Source organism: Nomascus leucogenys, chromosome 12 (assembly GCF_006542625.1).
Source record: "Nomascus leucogenys isolate Asia chromosome 12, Asia_NLE_v1, whole genome shotgun sequence".
Classification (NCBI taxonomy): Eukaryota; Metazoa; Chordata; class Mammalia; order Primates; family Hylobatidae; genus Nomascus; species Nomascus leucogenys.
In genome coordinates, this window is record NC_044392.1 from 31,760,837 (window position 1) to 31,781,861 (window position 21,025).

At 33.9% G+C, this 21,025-nt stretch overlaps 1 protein-coding gene across 3 annotated transcripts in view; it reads left to right on the forward strand.

Annotated features, from left to right (window-relative positions):
- KIFAP3 (kinesin associated protein 3) overlaps nucleotides 1–21,025 on the forward strand; it is a 163,987-nt gene that overhangs the window by 67,827 nt on the left and 75,135 nt on the right. For all 3 annotated transcript variants that reach the window (XM_030823994.1, XM_003258855.3, XM_003258856.3), the window contains exon 11: nucleotides 16,534–16,634. In XM_030823994.1, coding sequence (XP_030679854.1) covers nucleotides 16,534–16,634 — 101 coding nt within the window. The remainder of the gene's footprint in view (nucleotides 1–16,533; nucleotides 16,635–21,025) is intronic.

The following is a 21,025-nucleotide window of genomic DNA, read 5'->3' on the forward strand; positions in this document are numbered from 1 at the left end:
ATGAACTAGAGGAGGTGGTTAGACTTGTTTTCCTTCAAACCTTCAGAAATATCACTGTTTTGATGGAGTTTTTTTAAGTTTTATTTTTAGTTGATTTTTAATGTGTTAAATAGTAGACAATCTAAATTATTTTAGATTTTTTTTGGCAAATAACTGGAGTGATTTACATGGAATTAAAATTTAAAGAAATTCAATGGCAGAAACCTTCTGTAAATCAAATATTTAAAGTATTTGGGGTACATTTTCTTCACTGTGGAGAAAAGAATTTAAAAGTATGCAGTAGACATGAATGGTCAGTTTGCTTTTTTCTTCAGAAATAAACTCACTGTTTTATATATGTTCAAGTTGACAGTTGACTGAATTAAAGAATTACCTATTTCATATATAGAAATTACTTATTTTTTAAGAGGTGTAGAAGGCTCTCTGTAGAGCTAATGCATATGTAGAACTTAGCATAAGTGATTTTTATGCTGTTTCAACTAGAAATGCTATCAGCTTTTAAGTAGATTTTCTTTATTATAATTTGGGGACCCCCACAACAGAAAAATCTTTTTTATATTTAATGATAGATTATTTTCACTAGAGTACAATGAGTTGTGAATCTTTCATGCTCTAATAAATCTACGCAATATGAACAGTTAATCTGCTTCTCAGTTTCCTGAAACATTTAACTAGTACATTGCGACCCCTGCTGTTGTGAGATTGGTGTTAATGACTAAATAACTTCACTCAAAGTCTACTTGGAAAACAAACTGAAAAAAATATATATAATTAAGGTTTTGTGATTTGAATAATTAAAGGCAAAGGAGAAATTGTGTTATAGCTCAGCCCTTTTTCCATGGAAGGCTCTAAGGGAAACTGTAATTCAGTAGAACCAAAATTATTTTAATATTGTTTTGTCACATAAAGCATTTCATTTAAGAATTTTGATTTTAGCTTTTTCTGTTAACACCAGAGACATGAAAAGGGATTTGTGAAGAATATTATAAATAATTATTTTAAATTTTCTATCTTATGCTGAAATTGATTTGTTTGAGTAGTTTTGATCTTTCCCTAAGAGTGCAGAAAATCTAAAATTTTAACTGGTTCCATGGAAAACCTTATATCTGAATATTCCTTTGTTTTCCTTCTCTTAAATATTACCTAATTTATTCATTTCTTATTTTTTAATATTTTCCTGAGATTTCATAAGGATACTAAATTTATTTCTGCTTAGTTCAGTATCAGTTATAAATCATTTCAGTTCTATCATTCCTATACTTTGACAGATAGTTTCTTATGTCTGATAACTTAATGCTACCATCTGGGAGATCTATCATAGCCATTAGTTTCAGCAAATGTGATTATCTGCAAATTGAATTGGACCTACAAAACTTGGCTTTACTTAATTGTTAGATACAGTCTTTTCAGGGATTTTTATAGTGTTACCTTTTTAAAAGTGTTTAAAGATTTTTTTGGCTTATCCAAGAATCAGATCTTCAAAAAAAATTTTTTCCTTGTCAAAACTTATTAAGTCATTTGACCTTGGTATGTCTCAAGGGTGCTTCCTTACATCAGACTATCCTGGGTTGGAAGATGGCAAGGAAATTCCTTGTCATAGTGTATTCTTCAATACCCTGGAATATGTACTGATAGTGTTTCAAAAGTAACTTGAAAAGTTAAATTTTCCTAGCTTTTTGTTTGATGCATCATGCACATATTTTGTTGCACCTCTCATTTGCTTTGGTTTAGAGATTTCTTAAGCTGAGGATTGGTTGATATGCTTGAGGATGGTTTTAGCACAAGAGCAAGCATAAATACGCAATTGAAATGTGTTCTTTGGAAGGTCCTTCGTTCTTGGATAAAAGTTAAACATCACATAGTGACAGATGGCAGTGTTTTACAGAGTGCATACATAATAATAATAATAATAAAAGTGGCATTTCACTGGTGAACTCTTTTGGACAATTCTGAATTTTTGAGTTTATTCACACTTTTTTTTCTGTTGTGATATTATTGTACATTTTAAATTGAGTAATGTTCCAAATTTTTATGTCAGCTTTTAAAATGTTAACTAAATTTTTTTAAATTATAGTTTAAGTTCTGGGATACATGTGCAGAATGTGCAGGTTTGTTACGTAGTTATACATGTGCCATGGTGGTTTGCTGCACCCATCAACCCATCATCTACATTAGATATTTCTCCTAATGCTGTTCCTCCCCCTTCCCCCCACCACCCGACAGGTCCTGGTGTGTGATGTCCATGTGTTCTCAGTGTTCAACTCCCACTTATGAGTGAGAACATGCAGTGTTTGATTTTCTGTTCTGTGTTAGTTTGCCGAGAATGATGGTTTCCAGCTTCATCCATGTCCCTGCAAAGGACATGATCTCATCCTTTTTTATGGCTGCATAGTATTCCATGGTGTATATGCGCCACATTTTCTTTATCCAGTCTATCATTGATGGGCATTTGGGTTGGTTCCATGTCTTTGCTATTGTGAATAGTGCTGCAGTAAACATGTGTGCGCATGTGTCTTTATACTAGCATGATTTATAATCCTTTGGGTATACCCAGTAATGGAATTGCTGGATCAAATGGTATTTCTGGTTCTAGATCCTTGAGGAATCACCACACTGTCTTCCACAATGGTTGAACTAATTTACACTTCCACCAACAGTGTACAAGCATTCCTGTTTCTACACATCCTTCCCAGCATCTGTTGTTTCCTGGCTTTTTAATGATCATCATTCTAACTGGCATGAGATGGTATCTCATTGTGGTTTTGATTTGCATTTCTCTAGTGACCAGTGATGATGAGCTTTTTTTCATATGTTTGTTGGCTGCATAAATGTCTTATTTTGAGAAGTATCTATTCATATCTTTCTCCCACTTTTTGATGGGGTTGTTTTTTTCTTGTAAATTTGTTGAAGTTCCTTGTAGATTCTGGATATTAGCCCTTTGTCAGATGGATAGAGTGCAAAAATTTTCTCCCATTCTGTAGGTTGCCTGTTCACTCTGATGATAGTTTCTTTTGCTGTACAGAAGCTCTTTAGTTTAATTAGATCCCATTTGTCAATTTTGGCTTTTGTTGCCATTGCTTTTGGTGTTTTAGTCATAAAGTCTTTGCCCATGTCTATGTCCTAAATGGTATTGCCTAGGTTTTCTTCTAGGGTTTTTATGGTTTTAGGTCTTACATTTAAGTCTTTAATCCATCTTGAATTAATATTTATATAAGGTGTAAGGAAGGGGTCCAGTTGTAGTTTTCTGCATATGGCTAGCCAGTTTTCCCAACACCATTTATTAAATAGGGAATCCTTTCCCCATTGTATGTTTTTGTCAGGTTTGTCAAAGATCAGATGGTTGTAGATGTGTGGCATTATTTCTGAGGCCTCTGTTCTGTTCCATTGGTCTATATATCTGTTTTGGTACCAGTACCATGCTGTTATGGTTACTGTAGCCTTGTATTGTTTGAAGTCAGGTAGTGTGATGCCTCTAGCTTTGTTCTTTTTGCTTAGGATTGTCTTGGCTATATGGGCTCTTTTTTGATTCCATATGAAATTTAATGTAGTTTTTTTCTAATTCTGTGAAGAAAGTCATTGGTAGCTTGATGGGGATAGCATTGAATCTATAAATTACTTTGGGCAGTATGGCCATTTTCACAATATTGATTCTTCTATCGATGAGCATGGAATGTTTTTCCATTTGTTTGTGCCCTCTCTTATTTCATTGAGCAGTGGTTTGTAGTTCTCCTTGAAGAGGTCCTTTACATCCCTTTTAAGTTGTATACCTAGATGTCTTATTCTCTTTGTAACAATTCTAAAAAAGATTATTTTTCACTCTCGCTTCTTTTACCTTCTAGTTACTATGTTGTTTCTTTTCTTCCCATTTCAACTCTCCTCAAAAGAGTTATCTTCATTTCCTGTTTTCATTTTCCCTCTTCCCTTTCATATATATTAATATGCCCTCTCTCCCTATTCTCTATCTCTTTCTTTCTGTTTCTCTTTCCCTATCTGCCCATCTCCCTCTCTGTCTCCCTCTTCCCACTTCCTTCTGTTCTCTCCTCTTTCTGTCCCCTCCCCTCATTGTTTTACACACTACTGAATCTTTTCCAATCAAGCTGTCACTCTCACCCTTCACCTCCCACACAAACACCCCATCACACTACTCTGGTCAAGTTCCAGTGACCTGCACATTGCCAAAGCCAATGGTCAATTCCTAGTATTCATATTACTCAACCTATGAGCAGTATTTGTTACAGTTCCCTCCTTCTTTAACTTTTTCCATTGGTTTTCCAGGACTCAGTACTCTTAATAGCTTTCCTCCTAAATATCCAGTCCTTCTCAGTCTCCTTTTCTGCTTCCACCTCTTCTTTCCAATTTCTAAGCATTAGAATGACCCCAGGGCTTAGTCCTTGGACTTTATCTATGCTTACTACTTTGCTGACTTCATTCATTTCATTTAAATACTCTGCCTATACTGATGACTCCTAAATAGCAATAGAAATAATCTCAGCCTCCTCCCTGATTTTCTTGGTCCAGATATTACTACTTGGATGCCTTATTAGCATCTGAGATTTAACAGGTTCAAAATTAAGCTCTCGATCTCTACCCTACCCTCACCTCAATTTACTATTTTCACAGTCTTTCTCATGTCAGTAAATGGTAACTTCATCTTTCTAGTTAACTGGACCAAAATTGGCAGAGTTATCCTCAGCCCTTCTCTTTCCCTCCTGTGCTTTATCCAAACTCTTAGGAATCCAGTCAGCTCTATCTTCAAAATATAGCTGCTACCCCATAGTACTTAATCATCATTGAATATAAATTCCATATAATCATTTTGTTTACTACCTGTGCACCACCCACCTCCCCTATCCACCCTCCAGGCCCCAACAACATAAGCTCCATGACAATATGGAGTTCCATCAGTCTCAGCCAGCGTGTAGGAAGAGGCAGATGAAGAATATTGAAGCACCATTAGCATGGCACTTCTTTACTTCACTTCTTTACTCCTAATACCTAGAACAATGTCTAGCACGTTGTATGTTCTCAATAAATATTTGGTGGGTGGTTAGAGGGATGAATGGATGAAAGGATGAAAGGAACACATGAAAGGAAGGAACATCAAAGGAGCTGAGCTTGAGTCTTCCCTTTGCCCTTTATTACCTGAGTGACTTTAGACAAGTCAGTTGATCTTCACTGAACCTTTCGTCTTATTTAGAAAATTAGGGGATAAAATAGGTCCTATCTCACAGGTTTGTTCGGATAATCAGATGAGAGAATAAACATATATTTATTTGATAACTAGAAAGTCGTATACAAATGTTAGTCATGATAAGGAGGGAGAAAAGGAAGGGAAAGACTTGAGGGGGCTAATGGTTGCCAAATGAGAGATCAGGGACACATAAAACAGTTTTCTTCACAGTTTTGAGTATTTCTAGACCTGGGTGTAGGGGGTTTGTTATAGAGGGTTTGTTTTAAACATTGAAATAGCACCTTAATTTCACTTATATTTTATAGCTTTCTCATGTATCAGTGAATTCAGGGCAGGAATCTTCTAATACAGTGATACTCAAACTATGGTCCACAGAGCAATACTTGGTCTATTTGTTATTAGTTCTTACTGGTCTATAATGAGTAAGTCCAAAAATTGAAAGTAAGCACTTAGACACATATAGCAGTTTGACTGAATAAGATTTTGTCTGCTAGATGTAATAATAAAAATTTGCATCTTCTATTTTATATATATTTTAATTTCATTTTTATTATACTTTAATAAAAATGTTAGGGAAAGAAATAAAAAACCTGGCTCACCACCACAGATAGGTTGAGAACCACTGTTCAAATAGATGAAATGACAGTCTTAATTAACTAGGTTAGTAAACTGTTCTTTAAATGTATTCAGCAGTCCATATAATTAGAACCCAGTATCATAAAATTACCCTGCCTTGGGATACCTCCTTAGCTCATTTATAAGCAGAGATGAGAATGTTTCTCATCCTTAAAAACTGAGGAATTAGTAGTGTTACCTATAGATGTTGCTAACCTTTTCTATACTTAGAATAATTATAATAGCTATAAATTGAGTCAATGAATATTCATCTGGTGTACTTGTGTTAAGCATTTTCATATATAATTTATAAACATAGGCAAATTTAAAAAGTTAATAGCTCTGACATATTTCTTTAAGTTATCTTTTAATCAGCAGAGCCACCCTGGTCAGTGATAAATGTATGGCACTGAAAGCTACTAGTATGAAGGTTTGAGCCATCATTTAAATTTTGATTCCGAGTTCTACCTGTGTAAATTTTGATTCTTCTAACTTTAAGAGTTTTAAGTCTGTGCCAATTTCCATGGCTGGCTTGTGCAGAAACTAATGTTATTGGTTATGACAGGAAAATTGGGACTCCTAAATTCAACAGCACATCAGGCCTGTTTCACAATTTTATGTGAGTAATTTCAAAAGGTCTAATTTTTAGTCAGTAATGTTAGACCATATTGTCTTCATTGGAAGACACGTTAGAGTTTCTAAGGTGTTCCAAATTGATATAAATGTTTCTCTATTCTGTGAGTAGACCCAAAATTGATTTTGAGAGTAAGAATGGCACCTGATTCATTTTTGTCTAGATTACATTTAGGTAATACGAGTTCGGGGCATTTTACAGAGCTGTAGAAAGGTTTCATCAGCATGTAAGGAGTCAGACCAGGTCAAGAGTTAAGTGATAAATGTTTGATTTCTTCCGGTTTAGACAAGTCTCATTTCCCTTATTTTTGGAGATCACCAGAGCATATACTGTTGAACTCTAAACTTTGATCATATAAGAACTAAGGGTTATTTCCTTTGACCATTCTGTCATATGTCTTTAAAAGAAAATTGACACAGTTAACTTCTGAACACCTTTGAAATTTTTCCACAATGTTAAATTCACTTATTTACTTTATATTAATATGATCTAACTTTTAATTTACCAACAGCATCATAAAGAATGAAAAAATGAAACTATTTTGTGAAGAAAGCAACATTTTGCCTTTTCTGACTTATTAAAAACTGTTTAGAAATGGTCAGAATAATGATTTCCAAGCAAAATGAAGTGTTTTCCATTCTTTTGAAACTAGGTTGCCTTTATGATAGTTTCTTTAAGAAACTTAAAGTAGATTTTTTTAAAAATAAATTGGCTTGGTTGGTCTGTTTATTACCGAACTGTTATGGAATTTCACACATCTGTTTCAGAACGCAACTCCTCATAGACTACTGCACTGTTTCTCAATTTTAATAGGCCTCATTTATCCTATAAATAAACCTACATTTTCTTACCTGATCAAGTGAGCAAACAATAGGGGTCAGAAGTGGCAAACAGTTTAACAGAAAGCACATGTCTTGCCGTCAGGGTGAGGTAGACTCATATCAAGATTGCTTGAAGTTATTAATGGCAGTAAAATTTATGCTTCCTCCTGTTTTCCCAATTAAATCAAGAAGCCTTTTTTCTTAAGATTCTTCTATCACCAGCTGGTTCCAATACTGTGTGTGTGTGAATATTGCCTAGGGTGTCTCCATTTCTAGATGGTAAAATTTGGCCAAAACAGATTAAGTCAATGATGTGGACATATAGGCTAGAAAGCAGTCATTCTTAAGGGCTTTATTTTGGTCCTTATCATTTGTACCACAAGTATGTGTATTCTTTAGGGCTTATTGCAAATAACTTGCATTCTATGGATGTAATAAAAAGTCTACAGAGGACATAATGAAATAATTGAAGACGTTGAAAAATAAGCTGCGTGGCAAAATGTACAGTTGTACATACTAAAACATGAAAATCTATCAAAAATGTTGTATATAAGAGTACTCATTTAGTGAATATCTCTAAAAATAGAGTGTTTAGCTTACTGGTAGATCTGCAATGTTAGTTTCTCCTACTTTTTAAATTAAATAATTGGACATAAAAAATTACTTATCCATGAACCACTGTACCTCAGAAACTATTGTTTTTCTTAATGTTTTCATACTGATCTTTGTAACCTATAAATTATTTTTTCCCCTTAACTGTTGGTTAACAACTATTGGTTTTTATCTCTTCATCTCAAATTTGACTATAGACAAATATATTATAAAAGAGATCATCCAATATAGTTACAGTCTTAAACATGGGTCTGTGCAAATTCAAGTTTAAACTAAGGCTATCTGTTTATACTGAATACATATCTGCAGTATATGCTCTAATAAGTTAAGCATAAAATTATATGGAAACATTTATCAAAGATGTTCTGATATAACTTCAGTGTGTTTTTAGTCTATGTCAGTGTGTAGTTAACATGTTCAATAATTGTTGCAATTATCTTTTAAGTGGTGGTTTTCGCCTGTGTCATTTTCACTGTATTGATAGAACTTTAGGGGCTCTAACTCCATAATAACTGTAAAGACACCTGCAAATTTTGAAGCATGTTGTATTCATATAGACTTTCCAGGGGTAATATATCACCTTAATGCTGTTCTATCCTAATGTAGGTGTGCTTATATTCCCACTTCTCTTATCTTTTCATGGAGCCTCTGTGACATCAAAGGGAGTGTTCTACTTTGAAAGAAGACATAGAGTACAGAAGGGAATGAGAATCTGGCTAATAATGTGGCCCATAACTTGTGTTCTCACTTTGTTTTCACAGTGTTGGGCTGGGTCTATTGCAGAAGCGGAAATTTGGCTTTTGAGTTCTCGTGTTCAGAACTCATATTTCTGCTTGACTGAACTGTGAATGAAAAATCCCAAGTGTCTTACAAAATTAGTAATTGAATGGTGTTTTTACTAATCACTTCAGAGATGAAAAAACTGAAAGCATTTTAAAATTCAAAACTCATCAGCATGTGTTTTGCCCTTTAATTGGCAGAAAATCGATTGTGAGAGCAGCCCAGAGAGCTGATTGTTTTTTCTCCTTCAGGTGCTCCAGCTGAACTACAGCTGTAAATTTCTATAAAAAGAAAAAAAGATGCAGTGTTTCTTATAAACTCTTGAATGTACTTTATAAGTGCAATAATTCCCACAAAATCAGTTACTGGAGTTAATGACCAGTTTGTTAAGGCATTAACTGCCCTCAGCTGGGAATGACCAATTTGAGGGGGAATGGCTGCACAAATGCTAAGATAATTCAGTAACACTTTCAAATAATGATCCAGCTAATTAACGGTGAATTCCTGTGGAAATCCTATCGAAGTACTTATGACCTCTGCGTTTAATAGCCAGTGAGTTCATCATGATTCATGTTTATTACCATAAATACCAAAGGAATCATAATGACTAGGCCATTTTTTTTTCTACCCTGCCCTTATTACTTGAACAGATTTGACTGATCCACCTCCAGTCATTAAGAACCTAGTTCTCAGGATACTCAGTCTTTTCACTGCCGTTGCTTAAAATTCACAGAGCCTTTGGTGCTGTGCCAGCATGCTGACTGTTGGCAGCCTGTTTTTACTTGGGATGCCGTTAGGGAATAATTGATGTCTTTATGTTTTAAAGGAACCTTTTTGAAATGTCTGCCATTTGTAGGATGTAGAGGAATCATAGCTGGTTAGCTACAGTTTATGGCTTCTAGTCATGAATTCTTATGAGAAAATCGTACCCTCCAATCCTCATTTCATGTAGGAATTCACTTAGGGTATATAAGATTTTTTTTTTCTTGAGCTTTATTTTGTAAGAACTCAGATGTTCTTTCAGTGAATGAAGAAGACTATTAGTGTACAATAAAAGATAAGCTCTTTATTTTACTTAGACCATTTAATCTCTCTAATAGCTGTTTATTGCTATGTGATCTGCAAATTAGCCTTTAAGTCGTAATATTAAATGTTCGCTGCCAAAGAGCCTTTACTTTCTTTGCAGAGCTGTGTTTGAATAGATGAATTCAGGTTATTGCCAGACATCTTCCCACTCCACGTACTCACTTTTGTTCTAAAATGCCTTGTCTTTTTTGTTGTAGGTGTCAGATATCTGCTAGATGCTGTGAAGTTATAGGCTGCATTTTTATTAACTGTTGATTATTTATGTAATTATTTATGATTCAGTGAATAAGATACATATGGTTTATATACTGTAGTCTTCATATATTGAAATTATTTAGAAGAGAAAGAAAATATGTGATTTGTAACTGTAGGATATAACTAGAATCATCAAGATAATATGTGGGTAACAAGACCATTTATAAAATATTTACGTATTTTTCTGAATAAAAGGCCAAATGCCAGTTTTTAATCTTTTTCATTCCCTAACTAAATACAAAAAGGGGGGAAATTAAATTTATAGTTATTTGTAAATCAATTGTTTAAATTCTAGGGGAACCTTCACTCACATAAAATCCAGAAGACACATTAGCAACTTGGGTTAGAATATTATAGTCCCTTAGCTCTGTCATCACGTCATTTCACACTGTTTCCTCAAGAAAAAAAAAGTGCGTGTGTGTGTTTGTGTATATATATATATATATATCTGGTGCAGCACTAGTTATAGTCCAATTTCTTTTGTTCAATTGTGTTCAGCTAAAAACATGGGGAAAACGCCTCTGCTCATATAGGTTTTATTTGCCTGGGACATGCTGTTTAAAGGTAAATGAAACAGGGCAGCTTAATTGTGAGGTTTCTCTTCAGTGTCCTCAGACTTCTGTCTGTTCTTTCATCTGCTTGATAGTCCATCACCTCCATGACTGTTCCCCACTTTAGGAGTGAAAGTAAGTTCCGTTAAAAGAAGGAAACCTGAAAGGATAAGAGATTTCGCAATGTGTGTTTTGGGGTGGGGGGGGATTGAGTGGGGATCATTTTCTTTACTAAAGTTTTTTTTTTTTTTTCCATTAAGGGATTTATAACTCTATGAGAGTGAGAGAATGATCATAGGATCTTATTACATATGGGTCACTGAGTAGAGCCTCAGATATAAGATGATTCTCCTAAGCCTAAATTTTATGAACAGCAGAGGTTTTTTTTCTTTTTTCCTTTTTTTTTTTTTTTTTTTTTTTTGAGACGTCTCACTCAGCCGCCCAGGCTGGAGTGGAGTGGTACGATCTCAGCTCACTGCAACCACCATCTCCCAGATTCAAGCGATTCTCACATCTCAGCTTCCTGAGTAGCTGGGATTACAGGCACCTGCCATCATGCCTGGCTAATTTTTATATTTTAGTAGAGACAGGGTTTCGTCATGTCGGCCAGGCTGGTCTTGAACTCCTGACCTCAGGTGATCCACACGCCTCGGCCTCCCAAAGTGCTAAGATTACAGGCATGAGCCACTGTGTCCGGCCAAACAGCAGAGCTTTATAGGAAAACGACTAGGTAGAAAGGTAAGTGGCTCAGCCATAGGCTCAGAGTATACCTCTGAACTGTGTCTAGCTTATCTCAGAAATCTCGGCTGCCTCTCCAACTTACTTTACTTCTAACTACAGTTCAAGTCTTGAGGATGAAAAACACAAAGCATCATATATATTAGGAACACATGATAGTACTGTTGTATTGGTAAAACAGAAAAAGTTATTGTCAACATAATAATGATAATAAGAAATGGTATTTATTGAATTGGTTTATTGTACGTCAAACTTAGTGCTAATTGCTTTACCAGGATTCTCTCATCTAATCCTCACACAACAACCTTTTCAGGTAGGTACAGTTATTATCCCATTTTTACAGATGATGAAACTGAAACACAGAATTTAAATAACATTCACAAGGCTATATGGCTAATGAGTGGAAGAGCCACAGATTGAACCCGAGCAGTCTGCCTCCAGAGCCTGAGCTGTCAACCAATGTTAGAGTATTGCTTTTATCAGTCTACCTACATTTTAAGCTTCTAGCACATTTTCTCATAAAATCACAGCTTGATAGCAGTTATTGTCCAATTTAGTGAGAGTGAATTTCAGAACTTAAGCTGCTGTAGGTCTAGTCCTCAAAACTGCTTGGGAGATAATGCAGTTTGCCCCATCAAGAAATTCTTTCATCTATTGGAACCTGCTATATCTGGGCACAGGTCCTCTGAGAAATATCTGATTGCATTTCTCCATTTCATCTCTTCTCTTCACCACTGCCAATCTTCTCACCCTTTTCCCCACGAGTCCCAGGTCCAGCAGATCGTACAGAGTCCCTCTAGATGCATCTCCTTCCTGTACTTTGCCCTAAGGAATGATGATGATAACTTACATTTATTTGGCATTATTGATTTCACTCTCTCTGCTCCCTCCTGGAAGGCTTGGTTAAAAGTACATGCATGAGCTTTATAGTCAGACCTGGGTTTGAATCCCAGATTCATATCTATGTTTCCTTTTGAAAGGGTCATAGCCTTAGTGAATGTCATTGCCTCATCTCTGAATCAAAGATAATACCTACCCCTTTAATTACTGTAAGATCTAAATGAGAAAAACTATGTTGAACATGCAATAGGAACAATACCATTGTTTGTTTAACCCTTTCTCTTTAACCTTCTCTCAGAGAATTATGGTATAAGAAAGATTAGTTGTCCATAGCCTTGTGTCCCTAGAGCTTCTCTTAACTTCAGTCCTTTAGTTTTCAGCAAACTTTTGGATATGATGATCATTTTAGATAAATATTATAGGAAATTGGAAACGTATTCAGAGTTTTTTTAATAGAGGATCACAGATAGAGAAGTAGGAAGGTGTGGGAGAACTGCAAGGAACTTTCACCTTTGACCGTAAGTGTAAAGAGAAAAGGAAAATGAGAAGGTACATAAGAGCAGAATTAGGACTGGCTGCAAAATGAATCATCCTACTTTTGGAAATTAGACATTTAGTTTTACTATATAAAATTAATATAAATTGTTATATCTGAGAACTGCTTTTTATCTACATTGTTCATCTGCCAGTAGAAATTATTATAATTTTCAGACTCTTCTCTGTACTTTCTATTCTAACAGATACCCTTTATCCTGAGTTTGCCTTTGGAAGCTACACACACACACACACACAAGCTATATGTATACATATATGTATATAAAATTAATTAGAGAATTTCCCTTGTTATTCTTTTATTTTAATTTTTTTAGCTTCTCCCAATGTTCAGGAATTTCTTATTCTTTTAATGTAGTACATGTGTTTTAAAGGTGAGTCTTTCCTTCCTCTCACTTTACCTGAAGTGCCACCTCAGGACATTGCTTTTTAGAATTTTTTCATTGACATGAACAGCAGACAGATTCTCCTAGAGTATAGAATAGCTTCCTGTTTCATTCCTAGCCTCACATTGAATTTTAATGTTTGATTATTTACTTTGTTGTTGAAGAATCTTTTATATTGGTTATTGATTTCTCTTTGTTTCTTTTACCATTTAATAAGTTGTATTACTTAGAATCCTAGTTTTCAGTGAATCCGTTACTAGAGAAAATATCTTCAAATATTTTGTAAAAATTAAGTAGGACTAGGACTTATAGAAAACAGAATTACAGGGAAAGAGAAACTTTCCTTCAGAATATAAGAGTTTGCTTTAAAACTCTGTTTGAAAAGATTTTCAAATATCTCAATTTCCAGGGGAAAAAAATAATGTAAAATACAGTCTGACTAAGACTAAGGGATTCCTACCTCCTTGGGGAATAAAGTTGGAATCTTTCATGTTTAACCTACGTATCATGAGAACCTGTTTAAACGTTAAGTTTTAGTATGGCAAATGTGCTTTATACTAGAATAAGTATAAATTGGTGCCTTCAACAGTATAAAAATGTAGTCTGTTAAAATCTAACATTTAAATTGATAAAACTTACATATTTAGATTGCTCCAAACTCAAGGACAGAATTGTTGGGGTTGAGAGCATTTATTTGTCTGCACTTTTCTCTTACTTGGAGCGATTTCACAATTTTTACCTACTGCCCTCCAAATAAAATTCTTACCCCTAAACAAAGACTTTAAATATTATTTTCTACCACATTACTTTATCTTAGCTTTATTTTAACTTTAGTCGATAGTCATTATCCTTAGAGCCTATCTCTGACTCTAATTCAGCTTCTCCTTTATAAATTTTATAGTAAAGCTCTTCAAACAATAGAAGAAATGTGAAATTAACCTTAAATGATTTGACTCTCTAGTCTGTAAATTTTCTATAAATTTAATTTTTCTATAAATAATGCCATAGGGAAAAATTAAAAATGGATGAACTAAATAAATATTATTTCACATAAATAAAATGTATTTCCTGTATATGTTGTATTCCAAGTAGTTGAATTAGTGAATTTATAGATTTTATTTAAGGTGAAAATGCTTACTAGTGTCCGTTCATCTGAAAAACATATATTGTTTTTATCCTATCCCAAGGAGTTGTTCTTACTGCTATTGTAAGCAATAGGAAATAGGCTTTAGACAAACAATTTTGCAAGATGAAAAATCTAAAAGCCTGGATTTAAAAAGCAGTATATTTTTAAAACATGCTTAATTCCCTCATATATCAGTGTTTATCAGTCTTTTATACCTGACAATATCTTACTTAGAAAACAGTTTTACCTTGTGATGTAAAAATGTTGAATACCAAAGGCATCAAATGAGGAAGAAAAATGTTTGAGAGTAGTATTGTAACATAACCTGGTAAAGATTTGGGAATCAGAGAGACCTGTGTTTAAATCCCCGCTCAACCACTTACAAGGCTATGTGGCAAGTATGTATTTATCTCTAAACTGTAGATTTCTCATCTGAAACATAGGGATTATAAGACCTATTTGACAGATTGTTTTGAGATTCAATGCCATGCAGTCTGTTTAGCATGGCTCTTGATATGTAGTAAATGTTTAATAAATGATTATTATTAGCCAATCAACAATTATTAAATACCTACTCTGTGCTAGGTACTATTCTTGCATCTGGGGATAATGCAGTGAATAAAATCCTTGCTTTCATGGAGGTTATATGTTAGATAAACATATCAAATGGTAAAGAAGTTCAAAGTAAATTTGGGAGATAGAGGATCACTATATTTTTTGCTTACTTTTTTTTTGAGACAGAGTCTTGCTCTGTTGCCCAGGCTGACATGCAGTGGCACGATCTGGGCTCACTGCAACCTCCACCTCCTGGGTACAAGCAATTTTCCTGCCTCAGCCTTCCTAGTACCTGGGATTACAGGCGCACACCACCACATCCAGCTAATTTTTATATTTTTAGTAGGGACAGGGTTTCCATGTTGGCCAGGCTGGCCTTGAACTCCTGACCTCAAGCGAACTGCCTGCCTCAGCCTCCCAAAGTGCTGGGATTACAGGCACGATCCTTAAAAGACCTCTTGAAACTAATACTTCTGTCTCAAATCTTATCTGTCTCAAATTCTGAACCCCTTTTAGAGCTAGTAATTTCTATATTTGATTAAATGAGTTTATTTCTTCAGCTTTTATCTTTAAATATTAAAAACAGAATCATTCAGCAGATACTTACTGAACAACTTCCATGTTCTACGCTAGGCCTTGTGAAAATACCAGTTTAGGGCCAGGCGCGGTGGCTCACGCCTGTAATCCCAGCACTTAGGGAGGCCGAGGTGGGCGGATCATGAGGTCAGGAGTTCGAGGCCAGCCTGGCCAATGTGGTGAAACCCTGTCTCTACTAAAAATACAAAAAAAATTAGCCAGGTGTGGTGGGTGCCTGAATCCCAGCTACTCAAGAGGCTGAGGCAGGAGAATCCCTTTAGCCTGGGAGGCGGAGATTGCAGTGAGCCAAGATTGTGCCACTGCACTCTAGCCTGGGTGACAGAGTGAGACTCTGTCTCTAAAAAAGGAAAAGAAAAGAAAATGCCAGTTTATTTCCTCTAAAGAATTTCTAAGTACCTTGGGAATATCTTCAGGATTTCTCATGGCCCAGAATTTTCAAAAAGGATATTGTTTTTTGGATAAAATTTTTTGCTAAGCAACTTTTCTGGCTCTAGTTTTATCACTGACTTTGAGATCATAAGTAGGTCCTTAAAATACGTTCTGTCTGAAAGCAGGTAGGATTAAATGATATATTAAAGTCCCATTTTGTTTTTCAAGTCTTGATATGTATTCACTTTTTTTCAGTTTCAAAGCATATAAAACCAGAATAATCTTACCTTAGAAATTCTGAGACATTCTTCATACTATATTTCGGTTATGTTGTAGCCTATAGCATTTTATAGTCATATATGTCATTTTTTTGTTATAACTACTACTTTACTTCTTTCATCATTTGGATGATATTTTCAGTTTCTGATTCGTAGAAAGATGCCTTTTTATTTACTATTTCTAATACATCACCACTGTCAATGAACTGTATTAATCACATATTTTGATAAAACAGTAAAGATGGGAAGGCTAATGACCCAATTGTTTTTATATTGGACTCATGAAAATAATTAATTCTTAGGGTTAATTTTATTTTTCAAAACTATACCTTGGAAAATAGACATTCTGTCTTGGAAATTAATGATGTTTCACATATAACGTGAATATACTTGCTCTAAACTTTGGATTTGAAATAGCTCAAAATATTTTTCAGATTAAGTTTATATAAAGATTTTATTCAGTAGTTTAAGTTGTAGTACATTAACGTGAGTGTGCTATATAAAAATATGTATTTATAGCATTATCACCATGATGTTTTATTCCTAGGCAATGACAACTACAAACAAATAGCAATGTGTGTTCTTTACCACATAAGCATGGATGACCGCTTTAAATCAATGTTTGCATACACTGATTGTATACCACAGGTAAGTGGTTTAAGTGTTTTAAGAAAAACATTTAAGAAATATATATATTTTTTACTCTTTTCTCTTGATTTGTCAAGATTTTCTCTCTAAAAAAGTTCTTAATAATACTACAAATTTATTATAGAAAATTGAGGAAGTACAGAACTGTATAAAAATGAAAATAACTTTCCATTATCCCAAACTTAGAGATAACTATTTAACACTTTGGTAGACTTCTCTCTACATACTTAAAAAATAATATATTGAGATTACATGGTATATGTAATATTTACATATTGCTTTAGTAATATATCATAATTATACTCTCATGTCACTGAACGTTCTTCAAAAATTATTTTTAATTGTATAATATTCTATTACATGGATGTACCATAATTTAAATATTGTTAAATTGTGTGTTTAGATTTTTTCCCATTTATCACATAAAAATATATGTATGCAAATGAAAATAATGTGAGATATCATATTTGTAAATGCCTCCCCACATCTCTGAATTTTTCTTTAGTTTAAATTCTTAAAAGTAGGATAGCTACGTCAAAAGATAATAAACACTTGTGTTTTTGTTTTGGCCAAAATATCTTCTAAGAAAACGTAAGTTTTTATTTCCAGCTAGCATTTAATTTTTAACAACACTGGATATTATTGTTCTTCTAAATATGCGGTGGTTCATTATTTCTTTTTATTTGCATTTCCATGAATATTGGTGAGGTTGAACATTTTTTCATGTGTTTATTATCCATATTCTGTTACAGATCATTCATGTCTCTTGCCAGTCTTTCCTTCCTTCCTTCCTTCCTTCCTTTTTTTTTTTTTTGAGACAGGATCTTGCTCTGTTGCCCAGGCTAAAGTTCAGTGGTACAGTCATAGCTCACTGGAGCCTTAATACCTAGGCTCAAGCAATCCTCCTGCCTCAGCCTCCTGGTTAGCTAGGACTACAGGTGTGCACCACCATGACTGGTTAATTTTTTTATTTTTTATACAGACAGGGTCTGGCTTTCTTGCCTAGGATAGTCTTAAACTCCTGGCTTCAAGTAATCCTCCCCCGCTTGTCCTCCCAAAGTGCTGGGATTGCAAGTGTGAGCCACCAAAATGGGCCTTCCCAATTTTTTAATTGATTTGCTAATATTTTTATTATTAACAAATAAGATCAATGTATATAATAACTATTTTAATTTTATGTTACAAATATTGCTTAAGTTTGTCATGTGTCTTTTAATTTTGTTTATGGTTAATATTAATAGTTTTAATTGCTTTGCATTCTCTGATGGGAAAATGTTTCATCAAAATTCTTTCATTTTTATACAACTGCTCTCAAGAAAGCTTTTTGCTATGATTCAGTGGCTAAATATGTATTATATGTTAGGTCTAAATAGACCTAAATAAATATCTGTCCTAAATGTCTTGAAGGAGTTTATTGATTTTTTTTTGTAACATGGACTGTATGTTATAAGGGTAGAGATTCTGTACATCATAACAATTTTACTCTTAGGGAATTAACATTCATAGGATCACTATTATGTCATTACTCTTTATTAAACTACCTTCCACTAATTTGAATTATGATGATTGTAACACTAGTTGGGCTGATTTTTAATATTACATTATTTTTTATAAGATAGTTTTCTAAAAAAAAATTGTGGGATGTATGATATACAATAAACATACTTTTAAAAACATGTTAGAAGAATATGAACAAATCGTACTTATGAAAGTAATTCCTCTTGACTCCTACTACATAATTCCTTCTTCGTCTAAAAAGAATTATTAAATGCATGTTACTTGAAAAGTAATATATAGTAAAAAATAGACCATAACTTTTTATTAATTCTAATTGACTATTCTTTCATTCATTCCAAGTTAAATAAAACAGTACTAAAAGTGAATTTGCTATTCGAGAATTTTAACATTTCACCTATATGTATTTAAAAAATTGATAAACTCTCAAGGGTAATTTCTTAGACTTTTATATCAGGGGATAAACTAATTATGCTTGTTTATAGGAAATAGACATCCCTGAAAGAATATACAGCATATCTTATCTAGCAAGGCAGGGCGTCTTACAGAGATAATGCATGTCAGACTATACTCAATGCAAAGTGTAATCAAACTCTTTGCCAAACAAGTTTTCAATAAAAGAGTAGCCGTGTCAAAGTGAGATTACAGGTGATTTACTACAGTCTCACTCCATATGTTCTAAAGGTTTCTGCTTTGCAGTTTCAAAGGGTGTTCCTTTTCCGATTCCATTTAGAGTCAGAACTTCATTGACCACAGGATATGAACTGGAAAGCAGCCAAAAAATAATAATATTCTTGCCGAGATTGACTGTTTTTATCCAGATTTAGATTTTAAAGAGAATAGCATTAAATAAAAGATAAATAAATACAAACCAAGAAGGATAGGAAACTTATAGAATTTTGAATTTGGAGTTATCCTATTCTTGTAGAATGTATAATCTCAAATATAAAATGTAAAATTTTATTTTAAGTGAAAGAATCAGAAATAAGAGTCTGTCTAGGTTACTTTTTAGATATTGTTATTGTTGCAATTTAAAACTTTTATACAGAAAATTCTCCCATACCTTTTCAGGAACAATATCCATGCATATTTTCTTACCAGACAGTTTTCTAACATCAAACATGTATGCAATGAAGTTTTCAGAACATGTGTAATCTATATTTTGTGAACAATATTTTCCAAATTTAGGTCAAGGATTTTCGATGTTTTCTTTTTCCCATTTTTTTCTTTTTGAAATTTCAGCCCTTAAGGGAATAAGGTTATGTTACCCAATTATGTTGTAAACATCCCGAAGCTTCTATATGAGCTGGTATTTTAAGAAAACCAAATGATACTGTACAATATATTTGCTCCTAATGTGGTATCCAGCCTATAACTTTTAATTTATAGTGCCAAATTTTGCGTATTTAAGGAGAAAATTTGACGTGGTTTTATTGCCACCCAGTGCCAAGTTAATTGCAAAATACAAGAATCATGGAAAACAAGTCAGAAATTAAATGAAATTTCCAAGTTTCCTTCAGGAATTAAAAAGGTACTCCTTTAGAGGTATTGGCTACTCAAAGTAATTTTTATAGTATCAATAAGGCTTTAAACTCATTCATGAGTTTAATCAGCCACTGATTAACCTACTTACTAAAGTCATAACCCCGGGTGGACTATCTTAGAGTTAATATAATATTCTGTCCTTTTGTAATTATGCATATTAATTTTTGCGTGGTAAAAATCCTCATGTATTGCAAATAACATGACTTTGAAGGTAGGAAAGCAGTGGCTTAGTAGTAATTCATGCTCATTTCAATGATGAAAAAGAAATTGAGTATAGTCATCTTCATTAATTACATATATTAAAGGAACTTTATAAACTGTAAACTATATGAAAGTAAGATATTCTTAGTAAAATCTTTGTCACCATTTTGACCCATTTATTGTCCATTTTAAATACTGCCTATCACATATGTGTTTTATAGAATAAACCTATAATTAGATTAGAATTCACTTTTAGAAAATATTTAGCATCCGGAGTGGGTGATTATATACAACATGTCTCATAATCTCTCCCAATATTATATTGCTTTGCTTCCTTTGTACTTTATTACCTCTAGTTGTCCAATGTATTCTAATTTTCTTACCCTATTGTATCACTGTTTTGTAAAATTTAGGGGCCAGGTCAAGTCTTTATACATGATCTTAATGGTCTCAGTGGGTAGATTGTTTCAGGTAAGCATACTTGAGGATAACCGGGAGTTAATGGTTGTATTCTAATAATAGTTAAAAGTACACATTAACAGTTCATTGTTATTTAGACCTCTGAGATGCATGTTTTGTTTAAATGGGTGCAAATGCCATCCAGATGCTTATAAAAGTATTTATTGGTAATAGAATGGCCAATGAAAGTACATGGTTAGGTAGTGATGTCATGGTGTTATTTAATATTTTATCCTAGAACAGTGTGCAGGAATCTTCATAGTGATCCACATGTTTTCCACCACAGTTGTCCTATATGGCCCCCTTTGATCTACATGCTTCTTTTTAGCTGAATGCTGGTAAACGTCCTTTCTGACAGCCCCCTTTGCTCTTGCCTGCCATTATCTGCTGAAGTTCAGAAACCAGAGCATCACTTCAAACAGGAGAGTTAGGGAGTAGCCAGTCAGAAGAGATTCCGGAGGCATGCAAAGTTCTGGTATAATCATTCAAAGATGTTTGGGTAGGGGATGGGGGTGGTAGAGTTATATGTGAACACAGAGAGCTGTGGGGGTTGGCCTCTGGTCACTGGTAAATAAGTGAAGTCAGGTGCCAGAGAGTCTAGACACAGTGATTTCAGTCATGGGTCTTTGGTATCTGATACTCAATATGGGACTTGTCTGATTGAACACTAT